The 22867-nt window shown below is 37.1% G+C and overlaps 1 protein-coding gene across 2 annotated transcripts in view; it reads left to right on the forward strand.

Annotated features, from left to right (window-relative positions):
* Positions 1 to 22867, forward strand: part of LOC109060748 (rho guanine nucleotide exchange factor 10-like) — a 40549-nt gene that overhangs the window by 14576 nt on the left and 3106 nt on the right. Inside the window, exons 7-27 of one of the 2 annotated variants that reach the window (XM_042774067.1) lie at positions 245 to 301; positions 732 to 919; positions 1736 to 1852; positions 3261 to 3372; positions 3472 to 3581; positions 4142 to 4219; positions 4371 to 4550; positions 4947 to 5063; positions 5259 to 5351; positions 5708 to 5878; positions 6557 to 6702; positions 6870 to 7060; positions 9543 to 9658; positions 9774 to 9901; positions 11103 to 11203; positions 11566 to 11684; positions 11773 to 11859; positions 12304 to 12515; positions 12652 to 12809; positions 16411 to 16553; positions 18973 to 19147. In XM_042774067.1, the coding sequence (XP_042630001.1) occupies positions 245 to 301; positions 732 to 919; positions 1736 to 1852; positions 3261 to 3372; positions 3472 to 3581; positions 4142 to 4219; positions 4371 to 4550; positions 4947 to 5063; positions 5259 to 5351; positions 5708 to 5878; positions 6557 to 6702; positions 6870 to 7060; positions 9543 to 9658; positions 9774 to 9901; positions 11103 to 11203; positions 11566 to 11684; positions 11773 to 11859; positions 12304 to 12515; positions 12652 to 12809; positions 16411 to 16553; positions 18973 to 19147 (2799 nt within the window). The remainder of the gene's footprint in view (positions 1 to 244; positions 302 to 731; positions 920 to 1735; positions 1853 to 3260; positions 3373 to 3471; positions 3582 to 4141; positions 4220 to 4370; positions 4551 to 4946; positions 5064 to 5258; positions 5352 to 5707; positions 5879 to 6556; positions 6703 to 6869; positions 7061 to 9542; positions 9659 to 9773; positions 9902 to 11102; positions 11204 to 11565; positions 11685 to 11772; positions 11860 to 12303; positions 12516 to 12651; positions 12810 to 16410; positions 16554 to 18972; positions 19148 to 22867) is intronic. The other variant, XM_042774068.1, reaches the window with a different exon arrangement.

Genomic DNA, 22867 nt, shown 5'->3' on the forward strand with positions numbered 1-22867 from the left:
CTTAGATTTAAGCGAATGTACTGTACATATGAAGCCTGGTTTGCCTTGTTTAGCTGTGTTTCCTGTTTCTGAAGAGAATCTCAGACATTTCCTTCCTTCTCACTGAGGAACTGCTCAGCCTCCTTCAGAGGATTCGTTAACACATACTGTACACACACTCTGAGACCCACTGTACTGCTTTGGTTTGGTTGAATATGAGAATCTGAGCCTTGTGTGTTTGTTGGCATGTTTCTGTTGGCTTTAGGTCCAGATGAAGTGATTTATGATGATGTACCGAAAGAGAACTCTGGATCCACTACAGGTGTGTTCATCTGGTCTTTTTCTTTATCTGAAGTTATTGTATGATGTATTTGTTCATGTTTATTAACCTTTCTGGTAACAGCTGGAAAACAATCATGTTGTGATTGCACACCACATTGCACATTTTGTATCTGTTTTATCCTCCATATGGTTTTCAATAACTACAGCTATTAATAATTAGATTGTAATTCAGATTAGTTGGTTGATTCAGAATTCTTTGAGAGAATTGATGCATCATAAATGAATTGTTTTTCCACCCCTGCAGCCTGGCTATGAAAATGTGAGAGATATGAAAACTGAGAGTAAATTGTGCCTACTCAGCGATAAGACAGTGTCATATGACTGACAGCTCAGATGTTAGAGTTGATGACGGTCATGAGGGACTGAATGAGGACTGTTTTTGAATAATGTGAAAACTGTGTGCATGTCAGACCCAGATGAGATGATCTATGATGATGTTGAGCTCGGGGAAGAGGGCGGCAGCAGCTCTCTGGACAACGGCTGGAGCTCCAGTGAGTTTGAAAGCTATGAGGAAGCCAGTGACACAGAGAATGGACATGGAGAGAACGGCCTTCCCGATGCCTTCGTCAGGGGCCGTGCACCCAGCAAGAAAACACATGTGTGTATTCACACTCATACCATCTCTCTCTCATTATTTCTCTTTTTTCCTCTGCTGTCTATAATTCAACTGTTTCTTGAACAGCAGAACAGCAGAAACTGTTTCTTTGACTTGAACAGCAGAGATTTAGTGTGATAGATGTTTAGAGGTGTCTGTGAGTGTAATGAGATCTGATGCCTAGATCTTAGGTTTTTCACATTTGCTCACACTAATATTTAGAAACAATGGGGAAAGACTTCAGCCTGCTTGTAATGGTTTTGGTTTTGTTTTGTGTGTAAGCACTGATCTAATAGAAGAGGTTTATTTGAGTCAATACTGTGTGTGTGTGTGTGTGTGTGTGTGTGTGTGTGTGTGTGTGTGTGTGTGTGTGTGTGTGTGTGTGTGTGTGTGTTTTTTTTTTTTGTTTTTTTTTAATATTGTGGAGGAGTTGTTTTTTTTTTTATGTGGTGGAAGAAATTGTTTAGTAATAATTATGAAACCTTCAATGAGAGAGAGATTTGTGGGAGTCTGTTTAAGAGTGTGTGTGTGTGTGTGTGTGTGTGAGTGAGTGCTCAAAATTAAATGCATTAAAGGAATCGTGTATTTAAAAATTATTTATTTAATTATTTCAAGTGTTTGTAATGTTGATTATCAAGCATTACATAAAAATATTTATTATAATACTATTAATATAAATAATTATCAAATTATTGAAATATTATGGAATTATATTTTCAGTGAATAGTAAATATGCCATATAGACACTGGGTATATTACTGGAGTGAGATTCTGAATAGAATGAGGGAATGAAGTGATCGTTCTCTGCCCTTTGTTCAGCTGTCTGAAGATCTGGTGCGATTGAAAGAGCACTATGAGAAAAAGATGCGAGATCTCATGGTAAACACAGTGGGGACAGTAGAGCTACAGCAGCTCAAACACAAACACGAGCAAAAGGTAAAAGAACAAGAATGCGTGTGTCAGCCTGACTGACAGCTCTCCATCTCTGCTAGTCGTCCTGGTGGTGGGCTTCCTCTGTGCAATCCCCAGACCTCCGTCATCCCCTCTAAACATCTGTTTGTGTCTCCACTGATGTAGTTGTTGTCATCTGTGGAGAGTGAATGTTGTTCACAATTTTACCTCTCATTCATGCTCACTTCATGTGTGGCTTCACATGTCATTCTGTGTTTGAAACATTGTTGGTATATGATTTTCCCCTTCAGTGACTGCCACAGCAGGGCAAACATTTATTAAGTATTGGAATAATGGGACTGCTTTTTGGAAAAGTTCTGCAGATTTGCAGTTGCGGAGCTGCAGTTGCAGTCGCTGTTTCTTTTATTTATCCATCAGTCTTCATGTTCTGTCATCCTTCATTTTACTCATCTGGTGTCAGTGTCGATCTTTCCATCATGTGTTTAGATGCATGTTTTGTTGAGATTTTATGTTCAAGTAGGATAGTTATTCTCCATGGTGATGGGTTCATCTTGTTAAAGCCTGTTAAAATTATCTGAAATCTCAGGGGTGAATTCACTGAAGTGTTGCGACGCTTTTGTGTGCAGTATTCCTGAAAATAACTGCTAAAATATATCAGGAATTGCAGTGTATGTAGGTTTCTTTATAGAGTTTTTATGTATTGTTTCCCGATTTTTATAATTTTTAGACACATTTAAAATCTTATCTCATTTTAAGTGAATTCCCCCTTGTTATTTTAAAGGGATACTCAACCCTAAAATGAAAATTTTATCATTAATCACTTACCCCCATGTCGTTCCAAACCCTTAAAAGCTCAGTTCATCTTCTGAACAAAATTTAAGATATTTTGGATGAAAACCTGGAGGCTTGAGACTTTTTGTAAGCGAAGAAAACAAAAATAACGACTTTATTCAATAATTCCTTTGTCAGTGATCTCCTCTGTGTCTCTTCCTATCACCGTATGCTGTGTATGCTCTATTGTTTCATCCGCGCCACAAGGATGCACTGTTTCTACGTGTATTTAGCTTTGATTTGCAATAAAGGAATTGTTGAATAAATTCGTTATTTTTGTTTTCTTCACTTACAAAAAGTGTCCCGTCACTTCATATAACCCAGATTGCACGTCTGATGGCAGATGGAGTATTCTGAAGACGATTTTCATACCTTTTATGGAACTTGACACTGTTATTTACTTGGCATGGGACAGTCACAGGCCTCCTGGTTTTCATCCAAAATATCTTAAATTGTGTTCCAAAGACGAATGGAGCTTTTACGGGTTTGGAACGACATCGGGGTAAGTGATTAATGACTAAATTTTCTTTTTGGGGTGGAGTATCCCTTTAAGTGATTGTAGTTCAGAACTCACTGCTGAATGATGTTGCATGTGCTACAGATGCAGCGGCTCGTAAAAGCAGCCAAAGATGGAACTAAAGATGGTCTGCAGAAAACCAAAGCTGTGGTCAGAAAGGGACGATCTTTCATCCGCACCAGATCTCTCTGTCATGGTAAAAGCACAGTAGTACATCCTCCAGCTTAATTATTTCACAAATGATTGCTTTTTTCTCCTCCTGTTTAATTAATTTGATTCATAATTATTTCATTAGAGAAGAAACCCAGCTGCTTTGATGAAGAGTCAGATCTGTTCATTGAGGTGGAGTGTTTTAATGTGGACCCAGTGCTGGGACCTGCACCTGATGGGCTGTCTCAACACCAGGTACTGTCTCACACAGCCTTTTTTTTTTTCTTTTGGATATACAATACTGTTCAAATGTTTGGGGTCAGTCTTTTTTTTTATTAATATTTATTCAGCAAGCATGCATTAGTCAGAAGTGGCAGTTAAGACTTTTACATTATTAAAGATTTCAATTGCAAATGCTCTTCTTTTGAACGGTTTTATTTATCAGATAATCTGATAAATGCATCATGGTTTCCACAGAAATACTAAGCAGCACAACTGTTTTCAACACTGATAATAGGAAGAAATGTTTCTTAAGCACCAAATCAGCAATAATGATTTCTGAAAGATCATGTGACACTGGAGTTATGGCATAAAATATATTAAAATAAAAAAAAAAATAACTTGCAATGTTGTTGTTCTTTCTGTATTTTTGATCAGATAAAGCAACAACATCTTACTGATTCTAAACTTTTGAACAGTAGCGAATGAAGTAATTTCTTTGAAATAAATACCAGTTCAAGAAGTTCATACATTTTCTGCATATGACTTAAGTGCCCCTGTATGTTGTTATTGTGTGTGCATGATAATGTAAACAGGTGATGAGGAGGTGCATTCTGGAGACGATTCTAGAGAGTGAGAAGAATTATCTGGAAGCTCTGAAGAGAATTTTAGAGGTTTTTTACTATTTTTGTGTGTGTTGTTTTTTATTTTAGTGTGGAATTTTAGTTTTTTTTTATGTGTTTTATTGTGTAAAATTTTTTTTTGTTTTTTTGCACATTTTTATCCAATAATGTAAATTCTTTTTACATGCTTTGCACATAACAGCAATATGAGAAGTCGCTGGCTGAGATTGAGCCTCGCTTACTGAGTGACCGCAAGCGTAAGGTGGTGTTTTATCGGATACGGGAGATATTGCAGTGCCATGCCCTTTTCCAGATGGCATTGGCCAGCCGTGTGTCTGACTGGGATGAGCTGGAGATGATCGGAGACGTGTTTGTAGCATCGGTGAGATATCTGATTTTAAGATTGAATTGATTTGTTGTGGGAGCTCTGGTTTAAAAAATTACAGCACTGATCATCTCAAGGATTTAATAATTTTTTTTATCGGCATTTTATTACATTAAGTGTTTTTCTATGTGAAAAGGACTACATTAATGTAGCACCGGTGTGCCGTCTTAACTCCTAAACGTTCATGTTTTAATCCCACACCACACCCTCCATCTAAGTTTCTACATGTACAAACTTTCTCCACCCTTAACCAAATGTTGTGAAATGTGTGTGTGTGTGTCTAAAATTTATCTGCATCAGTAAAAACTCCTTTAGTTCATGAGGGAACAATCTTTTTTCATGGTTTTCCCTGTCATATCTGTGCCATCACCACACTCTCTGTCTCTTTTGCAGTTTTCTAAGTCCATGGTTTTGGATGCTTACAGTGAATATGTGAATAACTTCAGTTTGGCGATGGGAGTGGTGCGGAAGGCGTGTGCCTCTAAGCCCAGTTTCCTTGACTTCCTCAAGGTTAGATATCCCAAAAGAGTCCAGAATATTCCTGTGGTGCTGTAATTACGTCAACCATTTCTACATTGTTCTGCTATGTAAATCACAACTTTCAAGGCTTTGGTGATCTAATCCCAAACATTTGAACAGTAGTGTATTTTTTTTTTTTTGTTAATAATTCATTCTTGAGCTTTGCTGTTGGTGTTGTGTCCATAGCATCGTCAGGAAACCAGTAAAGACCATCTGACCCTCTATGGACTGATGATGAAGCCTATTCAGCGGTTTCCTCAGTTTATAATGCTGCTGCAAGTGCGTCTTATCTCTCTCTCACACACACACACACACACACACACACACACACACACACACACACACACACACACACACACACACAAACTTTCAGTTCTTTTACTTTAAAAAAAAAAATACATGAGCTCCAGAAGCCTTGAATATTAAAACCTCTCCAGAAGAGGGCGCCACTTTCTTTCTGATCAGCATCACATCAACAGTCACTCTGATATGGAGTCACTTTCATGTTGTTCATGAACTCACTTAAGAGGCAGAACTGTTTCATGTATGCTTAGGTTTTTACTATAACAGTTTTTCTGTTGTCATAGTTTTCACAGGCTGCTTTAACATCCATTATCTTTTACATCTCTTTGTAGGACATGCTAAAAAACACACCGGTGGGTCATCCCGACCGTCTTCCACTTCAGATGGCTCTCACTGAACTGGAAACACTTGCCGAAAAATTAAATGAGAGGAAAAGAGAGGCAGATCAGCGCTGTGAGATCAGACACATCGCTAAGGCTATGAATGAGCATTACCTCAACAAGGTACTGCAGCCCCTCTGTTCTGAGACCGGGTGTGAGAACCTGTCCTCAGATTGATCACCGTAGTACACTTCAAAAAAAATGTATGAATGTGTATTTGTGTGGGTGTTTAGTCAAATTTGTTATATAACATTTGGTAGTTTCACTTTGTGCGGTTAAACCCAGAGTGTGTCTGGTTTTAGTGAAGCCCTGCTGTCACTCATATGAAGTCAGTACCGAGCCAATCCTGTAAACAGAACCAGCTTGAACACTCCACACCATCTGGGGCTCTGATATATTTTGCTAAACTTTGCACTCTGTGACTGCTTGCTCTTTCTTGTGGCTGGATAGGTGTGTTTTTTTCCCTCTAAATTAAGTCTTACCAAAGGTATGAAACATATTTTAGCTTTTAACTTCTATGGCCTTTTTTAGCTAATAATAGAATATTTTCAATATTTCAAAATGATGTAATAAGTAGATGTAATTTTTTTTTATTATATTATACTTTAAATTGTTTTCCTCAAATCAACCCTCAGACCGTTTTGGACGTGTGTGTGTGTGTGTGTGTGTCCAGGGTCAACTGATGAATGACTGTGACAAAGAAGGACCCTTACATTTTTAATTCCCAGCTCAGTCCTTTTATTGCTGTTTCTGCTTCTCTCTCCATTTATCTCTCTCTCTCTCTCTCTCTATGTCTCTCAGCTGCTGAGCAGCGGCAGCCGTTATCTGATTCGTTCTGATGACGTTGTGGAAACCGTTTATAATGATCGCGGGGAGATCATTAAGACAAAAGAACGGCGAGTCTTTCTTCTGAATGATGTGCTCATGTGTGCCACCCCCAACTGGCGGTATGACCCGTTACACACATCCATTATCTGTAATAACTGTCAGTCTGAACTTTTTAGCACAGGATCACTCCAGAATACATTTTAATATCTAAATCTTTACAGTAAAACTTTCTTTCTTCTCATAAATCTCTCCTCTGTCTGAGTTAACTAGCCTTTCTCTCTTTCAGTCCCTCTCAGGATGGTGTGAGTGTGGGAGCTGGAGGTGAAGGTGTTCCCTCAGGACAGCGCTTCCTGCTCAAGTGGAGCGTGCCTTTGAGTTTGGTTGAGGTCGTAGAGTTTGGCTCGAGTGAGGAGATGGGCGACTCCCATTTTCCCCCCTTGCACTCTGGAGATAAAGTCGTCATTAATGCTAAACCTAGTAAGTTCCTGTTATATAGACAAAAATATGTAATTGCAAACACATTTACTTTGTGGCAAATTTCTATAGTTAACTCAAAGTCTGACTAAATCTTAGTACTAAAAGTCATTTTCATGTATTACTGGAGGTCAAGGTCAAATGGTGGTTCAGGTTCTGGGTTGAAAACCCAATCTTTTCACATTGAAGCACTGGCTGGGCCATGAATTACAGAGATCCCAACTATGTCCTTGAATGAGGCTTTTCCAAAAGGAATATAGCTGTATATATTGTGCTTGAAGTTGTTTTGGATAGAAACATCAGCTTGATTTAAAAAATAATCAAACAACTTAACGTAACCAAGTGATTGTAGCAATGGCAGGAAGTGCTTAGAGAGATATTCATTCTGCACCACACTTTAACAACCATGCACTTATGTTATATTTTATTGTGCAGAAATGAGACATTTAAGAAAAAAACATTGTCAGATTTCTTACACATCCAAATAAAGATGTCATAGATTATTCCCTGTTGTTCTGTGGAAAATATGACTCTGAAGATGCTGGCGTCAGACACAGTTCACTGTGCTTTTCCAGTGTCCCAGATGTTTTGACATGTCTGACAGAATCATGATCGAAGTCTGGCTTTTAATGTAACATCCTAGAAATAAATTATTGATGGAAACATGTCAGGAAAAACAACAAAGGCTCTAAGAGAGATGGGGATAGGGAGAGAAAAAGGTAATAGAGAGAACTCAAAAGCTTTCTGCTTAAAGCACAGGAGTTAAACACATAACATTTCTCTTCATTATACAAAGCAAAACAGGATGCTTTGAAGTGTTCGCTTAGCACTGTGCTAGTCCACTAAAAGTCATCTCTTCTGGATTATTTGTTACCTCTGGGATTTTAGTCAAAGGGTGGTTTTTAAAATGGCTGCTGTCCCACCTCCTGCTGTTCGAATGCATTTATAAATATGGGTTTTAATGTAATGCTTGATGAATATTTATAATGTTGTGCCGACTTACATGTATGTATGTATGTATGTATCTCTTGGATTCTGCAGATCTTGCAGCTCTCATAGACTCCAGTTCAGGAAACACAGAATAATAATAAAACAGCACTTCAGTGCTTGACCCCTAATGCTGCAACATTTCTTTTCAAAATCATCTGCCGTTGAGGATGTCTTTTCTCCCCTCGGAGGCTGTCTGCTCTGTTTTTGTGGTTTGGAGGGAACGGGTCAGACTGACTCACGAGGCTGAACAAAAGAGGAAAGACTGTTTTTCCTGTTTCATTGCGTGTGCTCTATTCAGCACAGCTGAGGTGACAAAAGAAGGGACTCCGGTGGGATTTTACAAGACATTATGCAAAAACCCACACTGTAGAAGTACAACACTGTAGGTCTGTATGCAATTGGATGCTTGACACAAATGAGACACGCCAGACTCTCTGTGCCATTCCACTAATGTTTGAAGGTAGAAAAATAACTTTTCTGCACATTTGAAAAAGAATGGTGTTGTCTCTATGGTTACTGAAAACACAGTCCGTATGCAAGAGCAGGTCTGATTCAAACTAGAGCACTGAATCAAGAGCTCTTGCATTCCAAGCCTCTTTCTTTATTCTCTCTCGTTTTACTTTTCCAAAGCTAATTAAGCATGAAGAATAAAAGCTACCAGGAGGGAAGGTGATGTCACTGTTACAGATGCTGTGAAAAGGTTATGGAGAAGTTCCAGAGTACCATGTTAATATTATTAATTTTGCTAAAACTTAAGAGTGTCTAAATTTTCTATATAGTTTTTCTGTTAAGTTTAGTTCGTCTTTTTCATAGTATATTTAATTTATATACTATTATAGTATTTATTAATATTTTGTATTTGCTTGTATTTTTATATTTTCATAGTTTCCTTTTTAATTTGAATTTATATTTTAGTACTTTTATTGCTTTTTATATTTCTTCATAGCTTTAATTAATTTTTAATTTCAGTTTTAGTAATTTTAGTACTTGAACATATTTCAGCTAGTTGTCAAGGCAACATTTGGCCAATGGCTGACTCTCCCTTCCGAGCCTCATGTTTGGCATGTTTCTTTGGTGTATCCGTGTGTGTGTGTGTGAAAGAGAGAGAGAGAGAGAGAGAGAGAGAGAGAGAGAGAGAGACTCATTGTACATTAGCTCTGAGTAGAAGAAAATACATTCTTGCTCCTTTTGTCTCTCTTTCTCTCCATCTCCTTTCCCCCTCACTCTCTGCAGCACAAAGCAGTGTATTGTATGGGACAGTATTTGGGAAACAGACAGCACAGTCTCATAATGACTCCTCTGAACCAGCATTTAACGATTCACTGTATAATACAATTCAGTTTCAGCTGTAATCCTTATAGCTAGTGAAGAAGGGAAATTTTAAGGGCCCCGAACTAAGCAAATAGCATTGTAATGTTGGTATTATTTAAGCTATTTAAAGGTAAGAATTTTTATTACTTGGAGTTTCAACTTGAATCGGCTGTCTCATTTGCAGATAAGTTGTATATGGGTCCAGGGCAGCTTTACCAGGACCTACAGAACCTGATCCATGACCTGGGTTTGGTGAACCAGATCTCCACTATGATCAGCAGTCTGAAGGGGAATTATCAGGTGAGGTGTTCATATCACATTCACTATTATGCTGAAACACTTTGGGATGGATCTTTAAACCAGGGTGCACACAGTTCTTAACACTCAAATTCCATTTTAAACTCTCTCTTTGCAGAATGTTAATGGGTCAGTGGCTCAGGATTGGGTTTCAGGTCTCCAGCGCCTGATTTTAAAGAAAGAGGAGGAGATTCGGGCAGCTGATCGCTGTAGGATACAACTACAGTTACCAGGGAAACAAGACAAGTATGTGTGACCTCGATTTGACCGTGACATTTCTTATTTTTATCAATGTTAAAAACACTTGTGCTGATTAATATTTTTGTGGAAACTTTGATAATTTTTGTCAGGATTCTTTGATGAACAGGAATTTAAAAAGAACTGCCTTTGTTTGAAATTAGAAATCGTTTGTTACTTTATAAATGTCACTTTTGATCAATTAAATGCATCATTGGTGAGTAAAAGTATTAACTACTTTACAAAGAAATCTTGCTGATTCAATTTTAAATTTTTTAGGGCTATAAATATATTTACATATTTAATTGTAATTGATCTTAACTCCTTATTGTAGTTAATTTGTTCATATTGTGTTCATAATGTCACATTGCAATTGTTTTTTTTTTAAATTATTATTATAATTTATTATAGAAAAGAAATATACCATAATTAGAATTGATTCGATCTTGCTGAATGTCTCAGAACTCAGGCTTTTAAATGATCAAACTGCCATGTCTGTGTTTATGTGACTCAGTGCTTAAAGAATGACCTTAAGTCCCTAATCAGAGCCCCAAGACTGTCTTGTGCTGTTTTTATCCTCCTCCTGTGGATCAGGGGCTTTGGAGTGTGCAGTTGTCAAAAACATACACACACACTGATTATTTGCAACTGTATGCTTGGATTTTCATGTCTGGATTATAGGAGTATCTTTAGACTCTCAGCTGTCAAACTAATTCCTCTGATAACATAAATCTCTCTCACACACTGTGACTTCTGGAAAATGTATGCTGTTGACTTTTTTTGAGTTAGTGGCGGGAGTAGTCTGGATTACATGCCTCACTATTTTGGTTCTGGTCATTATTCTATCTACTGTATTATTTCTGCACAATGAAAGTTGAAGAGCCCCTTCAAGTCATAAAAATACTAACCATTACCAAATTAAACCGTGTAGAAAACTTATCATGTCTGTGGTCATTAGTATTGAAACTGGCCAATTATTAAATCATATCCTGCAGAGTCACTGATAAACAGGATGAGACCCTGTCCGTTTCTCCAGGTGTCTGACCGTTTGCCAGACCAGCTGAACCCGTGCTGAGATATTTAGACTACCCCAGAGATTTGTATACTGCCTGATGCACTTACAGTGAATTCAGACAATGGGTATTGTTTCTATTGTTGAAGCATTTGCAGAGAAGAATCTGAACTGTCTTTGTGATTTTGACTTTTTAAGGTACGGTAGACCCACGTTCTTCACTGCAGTCTTCAACACTTTCAGTCCATCTATCAAGCAAGCTTGGATCAGTAATCTGCAGATGGCTAAATTGGCTCTACGTATGTGTCATGTAATGTGCTCCTGTTTCCATATCCTGTCTTTGTCTATGACTCATCTGTGATTAGAGATCTAGAACTTAAAAGCACCCAAAGCTGTTTCGAAAATGTCTGAAATCACATTTAAACAACTTAATATGATGTTCCCAGCATATTTTCTAAATAAACATGTTTGTAATACATTGAAAAATTGTGCCAGCTGGATTCATATTGTTTAGTGTGTGAATCAACGCTCAGCTGAGCTAGAACTAAATGTTCGGTGCACACAAATGGATTATAATACTGGCAGCAGGAGAATACACATGGGAATACCATTGGTTTGTAGAATCTGAGGAAAGCTTCACTAATGTAATGTGTTTTTACAGTGGAAGACAACATCCAAGGCTGGTTTTGTGCTGAAGATGATAATCAGATGAGGAAGCAGAACCATCCTCTCTTACTCAAGCAGATGGCTGTGGTCATGTCCAAACTACAGGAGTTCAAGGTGACAAAGCGAACATCTTGCGTCCTCATTATCATTATTGTTTATAATAGCAAAAATGGTCCAATAAACCAATGTGTATTTGTGTTAGGTGGAGTGTGCAGTTCACAACCCTGAGCCTCATGTGAACACTGACAGCACTGCAGATCTGCCTGTTATGGGTCACGGATGTGTGTGGGTGAGTCTAGAGACAATTTACAGTCAAAACTTCAAATGCTTTTATATTAAATTACTTCAGCTTCCTTATTAGAGTCCATCATGGGACGAATCTGTCAGTCTGGTGTGTGTATCTTTGTTGCCAAATTGTACTTGGCTTGAAATAGCATTAAATCATTTTCAAAACCCTTTTGAGCTCTAAAAGCATCATTAAACACTGTTCTGTGTGGACAGTGTGAGTATAAGGTTGCATTAAAGGCTTTTATGCTGTATTTACTGTATAGAAGGTCATAAAATAACTATTCTCTGAGACACCTAAGAGCCTGCAATGATGGGCTACACTCCTTTAAGGGCACTCAGCATGTGTACCATCTATGGAAAAAGCTTCAGACTTTGGTACTCAGATCAGTTTTGTTGAGATATTTTTATCGGTGTGTAGATTCTGAAATCATCTCTTTCTTTTCAGGTGGCCAGCTGCACCAATCATATGGGTCAGGTCTCCATTGTGGCACTGCAGAACTCAAATCCCAAAGTGACTGAGTGTTTCAACGTGGAGTCTCGTATTCTTTGCATGACGTACGTGCCCTTGGGTGAGCCATTGGAAAATGGCGAGATAAAGCCTGAATACCAGAAAGCCAGTGAGACGCCGACTGTGTGTCTGGGAATGGAGGAAGGCAGGTGTGTACACCAACCAGTACATCCACAAACACCATATAGATGAAGAGGAGAGTGTGACGTCTTCCATTTGTTTGTCTAGTGATTCTTAGTCTGTTAACCTGAGTCTAATCTGATGAACTGATGTTTTATTTATCAGTATATCTGTGTATAAGAGCAGCCAGCGGTCTAAGAAGGTTCGTCTGCAGCACTTCTTCTCCCCTGATAAGTCCAGTGTCACATGTCTGGTGTACAAGAGTGGGTGTCTGTATGCAGGCCTGGTCAGTGGTTCTCTGGTTGTCTACTCTAGGGGTAATGGTAAGGAGTTTTTTTTTTTTTTTTCTGCAGTGATTGCCATATGAATCTTGATAAGGGTTTGATTTGGTTGAATGCTTTTGATTTTTATTTTGGTGCTAGGAAAAGTAATCCATCCATCCCTGCTGACAAAAAAAAGAGTATGGGATGCTGGTGTGCTTCTTGACTAGCTTAACCACCAAGATTTTCTTGGTCAACCAGTCAAAGCTAAGTTTTGCTGGTGAACAGCATGACTATGACATTAAATAACCAGCATAAACTAGCCTTCAGAATTCAGACTGGTCTAAGTAGGTTTCAGCAGGGAGTGCTCTGGAAACTGCTCAGGGAAAGTGAGACGTTTAAAAATATTTTTCCCTGTCTCTCATTAATTCTTTCCACAGCTGCTTTTCTCTATGGGATGCTCATATTCCATTTCAGTCTCGCTCCGGTTTTCTGCTGCCACAAATATTTATTAAATAATTTTGGGATATTGTTTAATATGCAGATTGAGCTAATTGATTACTCTGAATTATTACTATATATATATATATATATATATATATATCACACATATATATATATACATACATACATACATACATACATACATACATACAGTGCTTAAACAAATTTATTAGACCACCTGTCATAATAAAGAGGAAACACAAATATTTTAGGTATCTGTCAAAAACTTGTCAATTATTAGGCAAATAACAAACTGAAACAACTAAATAGAAGTCAGAAATTAATCAAGTGTTACACTGAACCATTAAATCTTATTTTTTTTTATTAAGGACTGGAAGTAAATATCTGTAATTGGGTATCTGAATAAAAATAATAATAAAGTGCTTTACTATTTTTTTTTTCTGCCTTTCTTGTAAAATAGTAGATTTGAAAATTCATGGATGACAACTATAATTATTTTAGCAATAGAAACACTACTGTGACTAAAGAGCTTACACGTACTGGTGGATTAACTATTACAGATACATATAAAAAATTATTTTGGTAATCACCAATACTGTTAGTTTAGGACAGCTTGGGTGGTGGTCTAATAAATTTGTTAACTTTTTTTCTATTTTTCTCCAAACTAAGTCAACAATTCTGGAACAAATATATATATTATGACAGTATATCCAGCAGGATCAGCAAGATATTTTTTGAAAGAAATTATTACTTTTATTCAGCAATGTCACATTACAGTAAACTGGTCAAAAGTGACAGTAAATAACATTTATAAAATATTTATATTTTAAATTAAATGTTGTTCTTTTGTATGTGTGTATGTATATGTGTATATGTGTGTGTGTGTGTGTGTGTGTATATATATATATATATATATATATATATATATAAGCAGCCCAACTGTATTTCTTGTGCACCAAATCAGCATATTAGAATCATTCCTAGAGGCTCATGAAAATTCAGCTTTGCCATCACAATATTAAAATATATTCAAATAGTAAATCATTCTTTTAATTTGTAGTAATATTTCGCAATGTTACAGTTTTTTACTGTATTTTGTGATCAAATAAAGAACCAAGACTCCAAATAAAGAATGACCCCAGACTTTAACCTGTAGTTTGTATAACTATATTACAGTAATTTTTCCAGTATTCTCCTCTTAGTATTCACAATGTAATACTTAACATTTAGTGATACTCATGGAATGAGCCATTTCAGAAGTACTACACAGTTCCAGATGAATGCAATAACACAATGTGATTTTCATCATGTGGTAGCATTATCAGATCATGAGCCTTGTGTTCTTAATCAAAGTCTGTCTTTGTTTACATTTTACTCATTCAGCTGAATACAGAACATCTTTAGTGCTAATGTAAACATTGACATTTAATCACTAAAATGTATGTCTTCATTAAAGCACTTTTTCCCTCTTACAACTCTGCTCATTACAAGTCTGTTTGAATCAGAGCAAGAGACGATGAGAGAGGGTTTGGAAATGCTGTGTAGGCGCTGGTGTTATGTAATCAGAGCCTCTTGAGGCAAACAGGCTGAATTAAGATCCGCTCAAATACGTTGGAGGGTGGGAAAGTGCAGGCAGAAACAGATGCAGGCGATCAGGGATTTGTGAAGATTATTATGGGTCAGTTAAAATGTTATTAAACATGTTATAAATCATTTTCACAAATCTTTTATTTATTTTTTTTATTTTTTTTTTAGCTTCTCTCTCCATTTTATCTTCTCCTCATTCAAAATTGTCCATATCACACGTCACAAAATATTACGTATGACAACTGTTTTTAGCATTGATTATAATAAGAAATGTTTCTTGAGCAGCAAATGAGCATATTAGAATGATTTCTGAAAATTCAGCTTTGCCATCACAGGTATATATTCAAAAAAAAAAAGTTATTTTGAATTTTAATAGTTTATCATAATATGTGTTTTTGATCAAATACATCCAGACTTGGTGAAAAAAACAAAACATTATTTTTGAACAATAGTGTGCCACGTTCCACAGTGGCTTCAGCCACATTTTTCACAATCTGTCTTTAATAAAATGACTAAACGTACAAATATCTAATGTGTTAATTGATTTGCCATTATTTAATTCATTGTATATTTGCACAAGTCCATTGCATTAAAAGAAGCACTTGCTCCTGAATCAAATTACTTTAAGGCCCCGTTTACACTAGTGTGTTTTCGCTTTAAAACGCATAACTTTTGCTACGGTTACGCTTATCATTTACACTACTCCTGCATTTTCGACCCTCGAAAACGGAGACTTTTGAAAACGCTGCAGACCCCGTTTTAGTTTGAAAAGTCCGGGGTTGCATTTCAGTGTAAACGGACCAAAACAGAGACTTTTGAAAACGATGGTGTGGCTGCCCACACGCATTGTTGTACCCATAGATGTATAGGTAGATTCCCCATTCGATCGCTCCAAGCACGTAGATGCGTCCGTGATCTAAATAATAGAGAATCTACCTATTCATATCTATGGCTGTACCTGCATGAAGGGTCATGTGACATGCATTTTAGGTTGTGTAGTGTAGAGGGAGATCGTTTCTGAAACGCAGCGGAATAGCCAGTGTAGACAAGGATCATTTTCATTCTAAAATGTCATTTTAAAACGAAAATACACTAATGTAAACAGGGCCTACATGTCAGAATGTGTTCTCAAAAATTATCTCATAAAAAAGACTGCAACAGAATCGTTCAGTACAACATTCAGCTGATGCTGAAAGAGGTTTGCCGATACCCAGTCAGAACACCAGCTCCAAGATGAGATCCAACATTTTTCTGGTTTTCTAGTATTTCCACCATGAGAAGTGTTCTTTAACCTTGATGATTTTCAAGTCTCTCTTCAAAAATGCCTTTGTGACTTAAACAAACACTCAACACGCCTCCATTCTGCTCTCTAAATGCTGTGAGGTCACTATATTTTTTCAGAAAAACCCACACACACAGTGTGGGTGAGAAGCACAGGATGTAGTATCAGCCCTACCCTCTTTGTGACAACATCATATGTAACCTTTAACCTAATTTCTCTCACAAGAAATCTTTCACACTCAGTGTTGACAAACCCTTATCCGCTCTGTACATTTGCAAACATTGATATCTGAGATTCAGATTGTCTCCATGTCTTTTCTCTCCCTCGCAGACGGTTCCTGGGTCGAGTCAGGGGCCCGTGTACTGAAGCTGGGGGTGTTGCCAGTTAAAGCCCTGCTGGTGGTCGGTGAACACGTCTGGGCCTCATCAGGAGGGCAGATCTTCATCATCAGCACACATACACACACTGTGGAGGTAGTACAGCACTTGTCTCACACATTTCTGCACTGACACCTGTTTTACTACTGAAACGACCAGGTTTTTGTTTAGCAAATAGTGTTACAGATTTCAAGAATCTAACTATTACTATAAAATCCCAATAATAGGATATTTTAACATATTAAACATATATTAACATTATAAAACATATATATACACACACACACACACACACACACATATATACTGTCACTGTGTGAGTTTTTGTCTCATATTTATATAATATGATAATATGGATTTATATAATGCGATATCACACGAGCAGCCAGAGCAATATCACATGAGTCCTGTTTTTGTCCCGAATAGCACAAGTGCAAAAGTGGTTTTACACAACAGTTAGGTAAATTAGAAGTTAATATTGTGCTGTATTTTATAAAGGTCACAATATTGTCTGTTTTGCTCAATTTTGCCTAAGAAAATATTACCTATAAAGCCACAGCAGAACTGTTGTGTGTCTCTTAGCAACATAAAGCGGTGATTCATTTCTGAATGAATCCACATTTTGAATGAATCAGGTGAACCAATGATTCAGTGGCCCATTCATAAGAGAGTCATTTACTTTTTTCCTGAATGAATCAGCAGATTGGACAAATATATTATATTTTATATATATATTAATTATAATTATATTAATAAATTATAAATAAATAAAGTTATTGTTCACCCAAAAAGAAAAATTCTGTCATCATTTACTCAACCTTATGTTGTTTCAAACCTGTATCACTTATTTTCTTTTATGGAACATAAAAGAAAATAAGGAAGAATGTTGGTAACCAGAGGGAAAAAGAAGCTGATTTGGTTACAAATGACTTTCATTGTATGAGTTTGTAGTTGTAGTTTGTAGTTTATATTTGGCTATTGTAGTCTAAATGTTTATGTTTAATAAATTTTATGTTGAATCCAATAACATATTTCTTTCTAAAGCTTCTTTTTGTAATATCTACTTGCTATTTTTCTCATTTAACACAATGATGACTTTAAATTATTTTTATGGGCAAATCTTAAAGCAAACTTTTATTTGTGATTAATTAGATTAATTAATTGGCACATCATGTAATTAATTTGATGAAAAGTTTTAATCGACTGACAGCCCTAATTTAAATATATGTGTGGGTCTATATTGTTTTGACCAAATGCTGTGATGCCACTAACAACTATCTAATTTATCTTAAGAGTGAAAAAACTCTGTTTCTTTACTCATTCTCACAGCATATGAGATCTCAGAATATTAAAGGGATACTCCAACCCATGTCGTTCCAAACCCGTAAAAGCTTTGTTTTCGACTTCGGAACACAATTTAAGATATTTTGGATGAAAACAGGGAGGCTTGTGACTGTCCCATTGACTGCCAAATAAATAAAAGTGTCAAGGTCCAGGAAAGTATGAAAAGCATTGTCAGAATTGTCCATCTGCCATCAGTGATTCAACCGTAACGTTAAGCGATGAGAATACTTTTTGTACACGAAGAAAACAAAAATAACAACTTTATTCAACCATTCCTCTCCTCTGTGTCTCTCCAAATCAGCGTAGCGCCGGCGTAGACTATTCTGACGATGCTTTTCATACTTTCCTGGACCTTGACAGTGTTACTTACTTGGCAGTCTATGGGACAGTCACAAGCCTCCCGGTTTTCATCCAAAATATCTTAAATTGTTTTCCGAAGACGAAAGAAGCTTTTAAGGGTTTGGAACGACATGGGGGTAAGTGATTAATGACAAAATTTTCTTTTTGGGGTGGAGTATTTCTTTAAAGCCATGTGTTCTCTCTCCAACATGCAGACAATGACACACTGACCTGTTATCCAGCCAGCTTTACTAAGCTCATTACCCTTCAACAGCCCTGCTTACCGTTAAACGATTGGCTGGAATGGAAGAAAGAGTCAGGGATGAATATGTGAGAGGTGTGCTGGAAAGAAATAGGAATCAGTGATGCAAATAGAAAGAAAGAGTTATTTGAGATCATCTTGAATGAGATGGATATCACAGATTCTGATGTTCAAGAGTCAGATTCTCTTTTTCTCTTTTTTTCCAGTCTAATAATGTGGTGGTTCTGTTGTGCTTGTTTGTCAAATCCTGTTAAATTTCCCATTGCAGTTCCCTGTTATTTTGTTTGTTCCAACAAAGACATCAAGCTGTAGTATATCAGAATCTAAATGTCATCCTCCCCCTCTCTGAGGGAAGTGGGTCAAATCACAATCTCTTTTTCCTACTCTGGACCTTCTTTTGGGTTACCTCATTCCTCAGTTCAGCAGGTTACACAGGCAGATTTTTCCAGAAATTAAGCCAAGCAAAGTCAGACCAGTGTTTTTCAGTCCAGCCAAGGCCAGTATCTGGTGCATAGAAGTATGTTTGAATTTGGATGCTTGTGTATTGATGAAAAGTGTGTATGTTGACAGCGTCACTTTGAAGCCCATCAGGAAGAGGGAATGGTCGTGTCCCACATGGTGGTGGCCGGGGTTGGGATCTGGATATCCTTCAGCACCGGCTCCACCCTCCGACTCTTCCACACCGAGACTCTCGACCACCTGCAAGACATCAACATCGCCACAGCTGTCAACAACATACTCCCAGGTAGAGTATACTACAATTCAACAACACAAAAATTCTCACCTATACATTTACCAATGTCAATGTAAGGACAACCAGTAGAATTGCTCATTCAGTTCTTACTAAACTTGTTTTTTCAACTTATATCCCTTCAAAAGTATTTCTTTCTACACTATGATTCTCAAAGATAAGCCCTTAGAAACTGTTCCCTTTCATTTGTAGTCCTCAGCCAGTGGCAGATTACAGGTGACTCTGCTGATTTACAGCTCTCTGTTTATATAACAACATCATGAGTGGGCATGTTGCTTTGTCATGTGATTTCTCTTTCATTTGGAAGAACAGAATAACAGAGTCTCTTTTCTCCGTTACCTCATTTAACACTTTAAAAAACAGATCTTGTTCATTCTATTACTCAGATGAGGTCATTTTGGGCAGCTTTTGTTTTTCCTTAAAGCAAAATAAAAAGGTCGGTTTTTGGCATTATTGAATTGAAGCATGAAGTTTTACACCTTATTTATAGAAAAGCTTTTTAGGGGATATCAGGGGTGGAGTCTCCTTAGTGTGGCAGCATTTCACATTTCTACTCATTGTGTTGTTTGGATTTCATCCAGCATTTGGTATTGTTTCATTTTCATTAGTTGTCCTGAATGGGCCGTTTGTGCAGCTCAACACAAACCAGTGTGTTCAGGAAGCCCTTCAGAGAGCGATTATACTAGAAATGACCTCACCATTGATTTTTGTTCTCTGTCTTTCTGCTTTTAATGGTGGCTGCATAATAGCTTTAATGCTTTTGTGTGTGTGAGAGTGGTGCTCAGATGTTCGAATGCTCAGATCTCAGTGATTAAATGTCCACACTGGGCTTTAATAATCCTTACCAAATATTTCCAAAATAACCAACAGTGTCAGTCGGGCAGCAGGCATGTTGGCCTCTTTAACACCAGCTGGGTTTGTGGGGTTGTAATCTTCTTGAACTGTAACCTCTGCCAAAATGTCTTTTCTTGAGTGATTGGTAAAATGCAGTCTAAGGAACTTAGTCTTGCAAAGCCAGATTAAACAGCATGAGATTTGGTCCATATTGCACATTATTCTGGCCAAGAACCACCTACTTCAACAGGAAGAGACCCTCTGACCAACATGTTAAGCAACTAATCACAGATATTTTATATTTATATTTTATACAGCCCAGTTTTATGGCACACTGGAATGGTGTGGTATTTCTGGCACTTGTTCATTGCAACATCATATGACACATCTTCTGTCTTGTAGAGGTGTGTTTTAGTATGAAAACCGGTCTATAAATGAATCAAATGTGTTGAATTTTTTTAGATAGGGTTTGAGTCACTCACTGCACATGTGTTCTGTTAATGAGAGGGCTGTTTCTTTATTCTCTTCTTTATTCTGAATAAAGAAGCTTTATTTAAACACAATAGTGATGGGGGAGTCCAGGCACCCTCTGACTGTGTGTTGGGGCTCCTCACTGAATATCTTTTCTCCTTATGTCTAATATGTGCATGTTGTTCTAGACCTGGAAATGGGAAGGATCGTTAGTCATAAGTACATTACTTTTGAGATCATTTATATCATTTTTCCTAGCTGAGCGGCCTGTTATTCAAATGCAAATTGAATGGCAAAATTTGTCAACAGCTGACTGAGTGTTAATTGTTAACTTTTAATAAATTTCGGTCTGTTCAGCATGCAAAGCTATGTAGCTTTAGACAATCTGAAAACTTGCTGTCTTAACAAAAGTAAAGTTTTCAGTTTTCTGCTTGGAATTTTGTCATTTCGATTTTACAGTTGAAAATAAAACAATTATTATATATTTTTTCTAAAATACTTTTTTCATTTTACAGGGAAATATTACAGTAGTAATACTTCTTATTTTGTTTATTATTTTAATACCACTAATATTGATATATAATCAAATAATTTTTGAAGCCTTACAAACAAGCACACCAAACTTGGGGCTTTAATAAATTGCATTTTAAACTGCAATTGCAATTCTTTTTTTTATTTTTATATTCCAAGAGAATCCAAATCAAGCAGCCCTAATCTGAAACATCCTTGTGTAACATTGGCAGTACAATTCCCGACCACACACTGTATGCTCTGTAGGAAGTTAGGAACATTGCAAAAGACCTCATTTAGATGCTGTGCTTCTGTGCAGCTGCAGAACAATGTATTTCTAATCTATTATTAGATACATCAAGGATTTGTTTCTAACAGTCAGTCCATGCTAATAATATTCCCTCTGACCTTCATTAGAAAAGGAAATTGCTCTGTCAGCTTTATCACAGTGTTTTGTTTGGATGGGGAGTTTTTTTTTTTTTTTTTTTTGAGATCAAAGGTTTGAAGGATAATGTGGTGAGGTTGAGCAGAGTTCAGCAATCCCTCACCATGAGCTTATGCAGCAGTTTGCCACACAGGAAACTGTCTGCATGGAGACACTGGCCGCAAAAAGAAGGACTTCCTGTGTGAGAGTATCAGGGTGTGTCTCTGACTGCAGATGTAGTTCCCTCAAGCTGTTTCACTGCCGCTTACAACAGTGCTTGAAAGAAAAATCTTGCATTTTGCACTTTATCTAAGTGATGATTAGGACCTCTAATGTTTTAGTTTTAGAGGTTACTCATTTTCATATGACTGCTTAATAATTCAATAAATCCATTGAATTCACACTTCCTAATTCTACATATAACACAACACTTTAGACAAGATGAGTCCTGCTAAAGTTTCCTTCTATCTGATTGGTCAGATCTAAGTAATCTTTTGGCGTATCTCCTTACCTGCTCTTGTTAGGAAAACTTCCTAGATTTGGTGACTAACAATAATAAGGGCTGTTGGTACCTACTCAGCTGGATTCGAATCATCTTTAAAAGGGTGTGGACCTGCCAGATTACTGTTCAATTCCCTGCAGAAATATGTTTATTGGAAGTGCCTACAAACTTTCCATCAAGCTTTAGTTGGTTACTTTTTTAAACATTTTACGTTATACATAAAAAAAAATGCATTGTTTACCATCAGGATTGCTTTGTAATGTCATATGGCATCATTGAATGCATCAGACTGATTTTTGAACTGAAGTAACTTTATCTAAAATGCATGTTATTGTCTTTTAAATTCCAGCACTATTTTGCCTCTGGCTGGCCAGCAGAATCCTTCAAGCTTGGTTGTGCTGAGTATGTCGGATCATTCCTTAAGCTGGGGCTTATTTGTCAGGGCAGGATTTTGTTCATGAATGGCAGTGCTGGTCGCCTCCTTTGCCGTGTTGTGTCTTTACTTGTCTCTGACGTGTTTCTTGGGATTTTAGGGTATTTTCTGTCTTTCTGTTGGCAGATCAGTGGCTCATCAATGGAATGAGGTGAAGTTTGAAGGACAGAAACGTTTATTGCTGACACTTAATGGAAATCCATTCAGTTTCAACCCTCAAACTGAACAAATAAAGATTTATTTTACAAGGTATTGACTCTACAAAGCATTTTTTACCTGAAAAATTTTCTTCTCGCATAAAGAATGGTTTGAATTACCAAAGGGGGGAAATTCGTCTGTATCATATTTCTGCAGTTGTTGAGTTTCACTTCAGTACAGCTGAATACAATAATTTTGCATGGCTAGCAGACAGAGAGAACCTGAAACCCTTTTAAGTTCGATTTACGTTCAGTAACGCAAGAGCAGATTTTAGGACGAGGTACTGGTAGCGTGATTCCTTTGTGTTGTGTCCTGACCTTGTCACAATGTCACACATCACTT

This window comes from Cyprinus carpio, chromosome A17 (assembly GCF_018340385.1).
Source record: "Cyprinus carpio isolate SPL01 chromosome A17, ASM1834038v1, whole genome shotgun sequence".
Classification (NCBI taxonomy): Eukaryota; Metazoa; Chordata; class Actinopteri; order Cypriniformes; family Cyprinidae; genus Cyprinus; species Cyprinus carpio.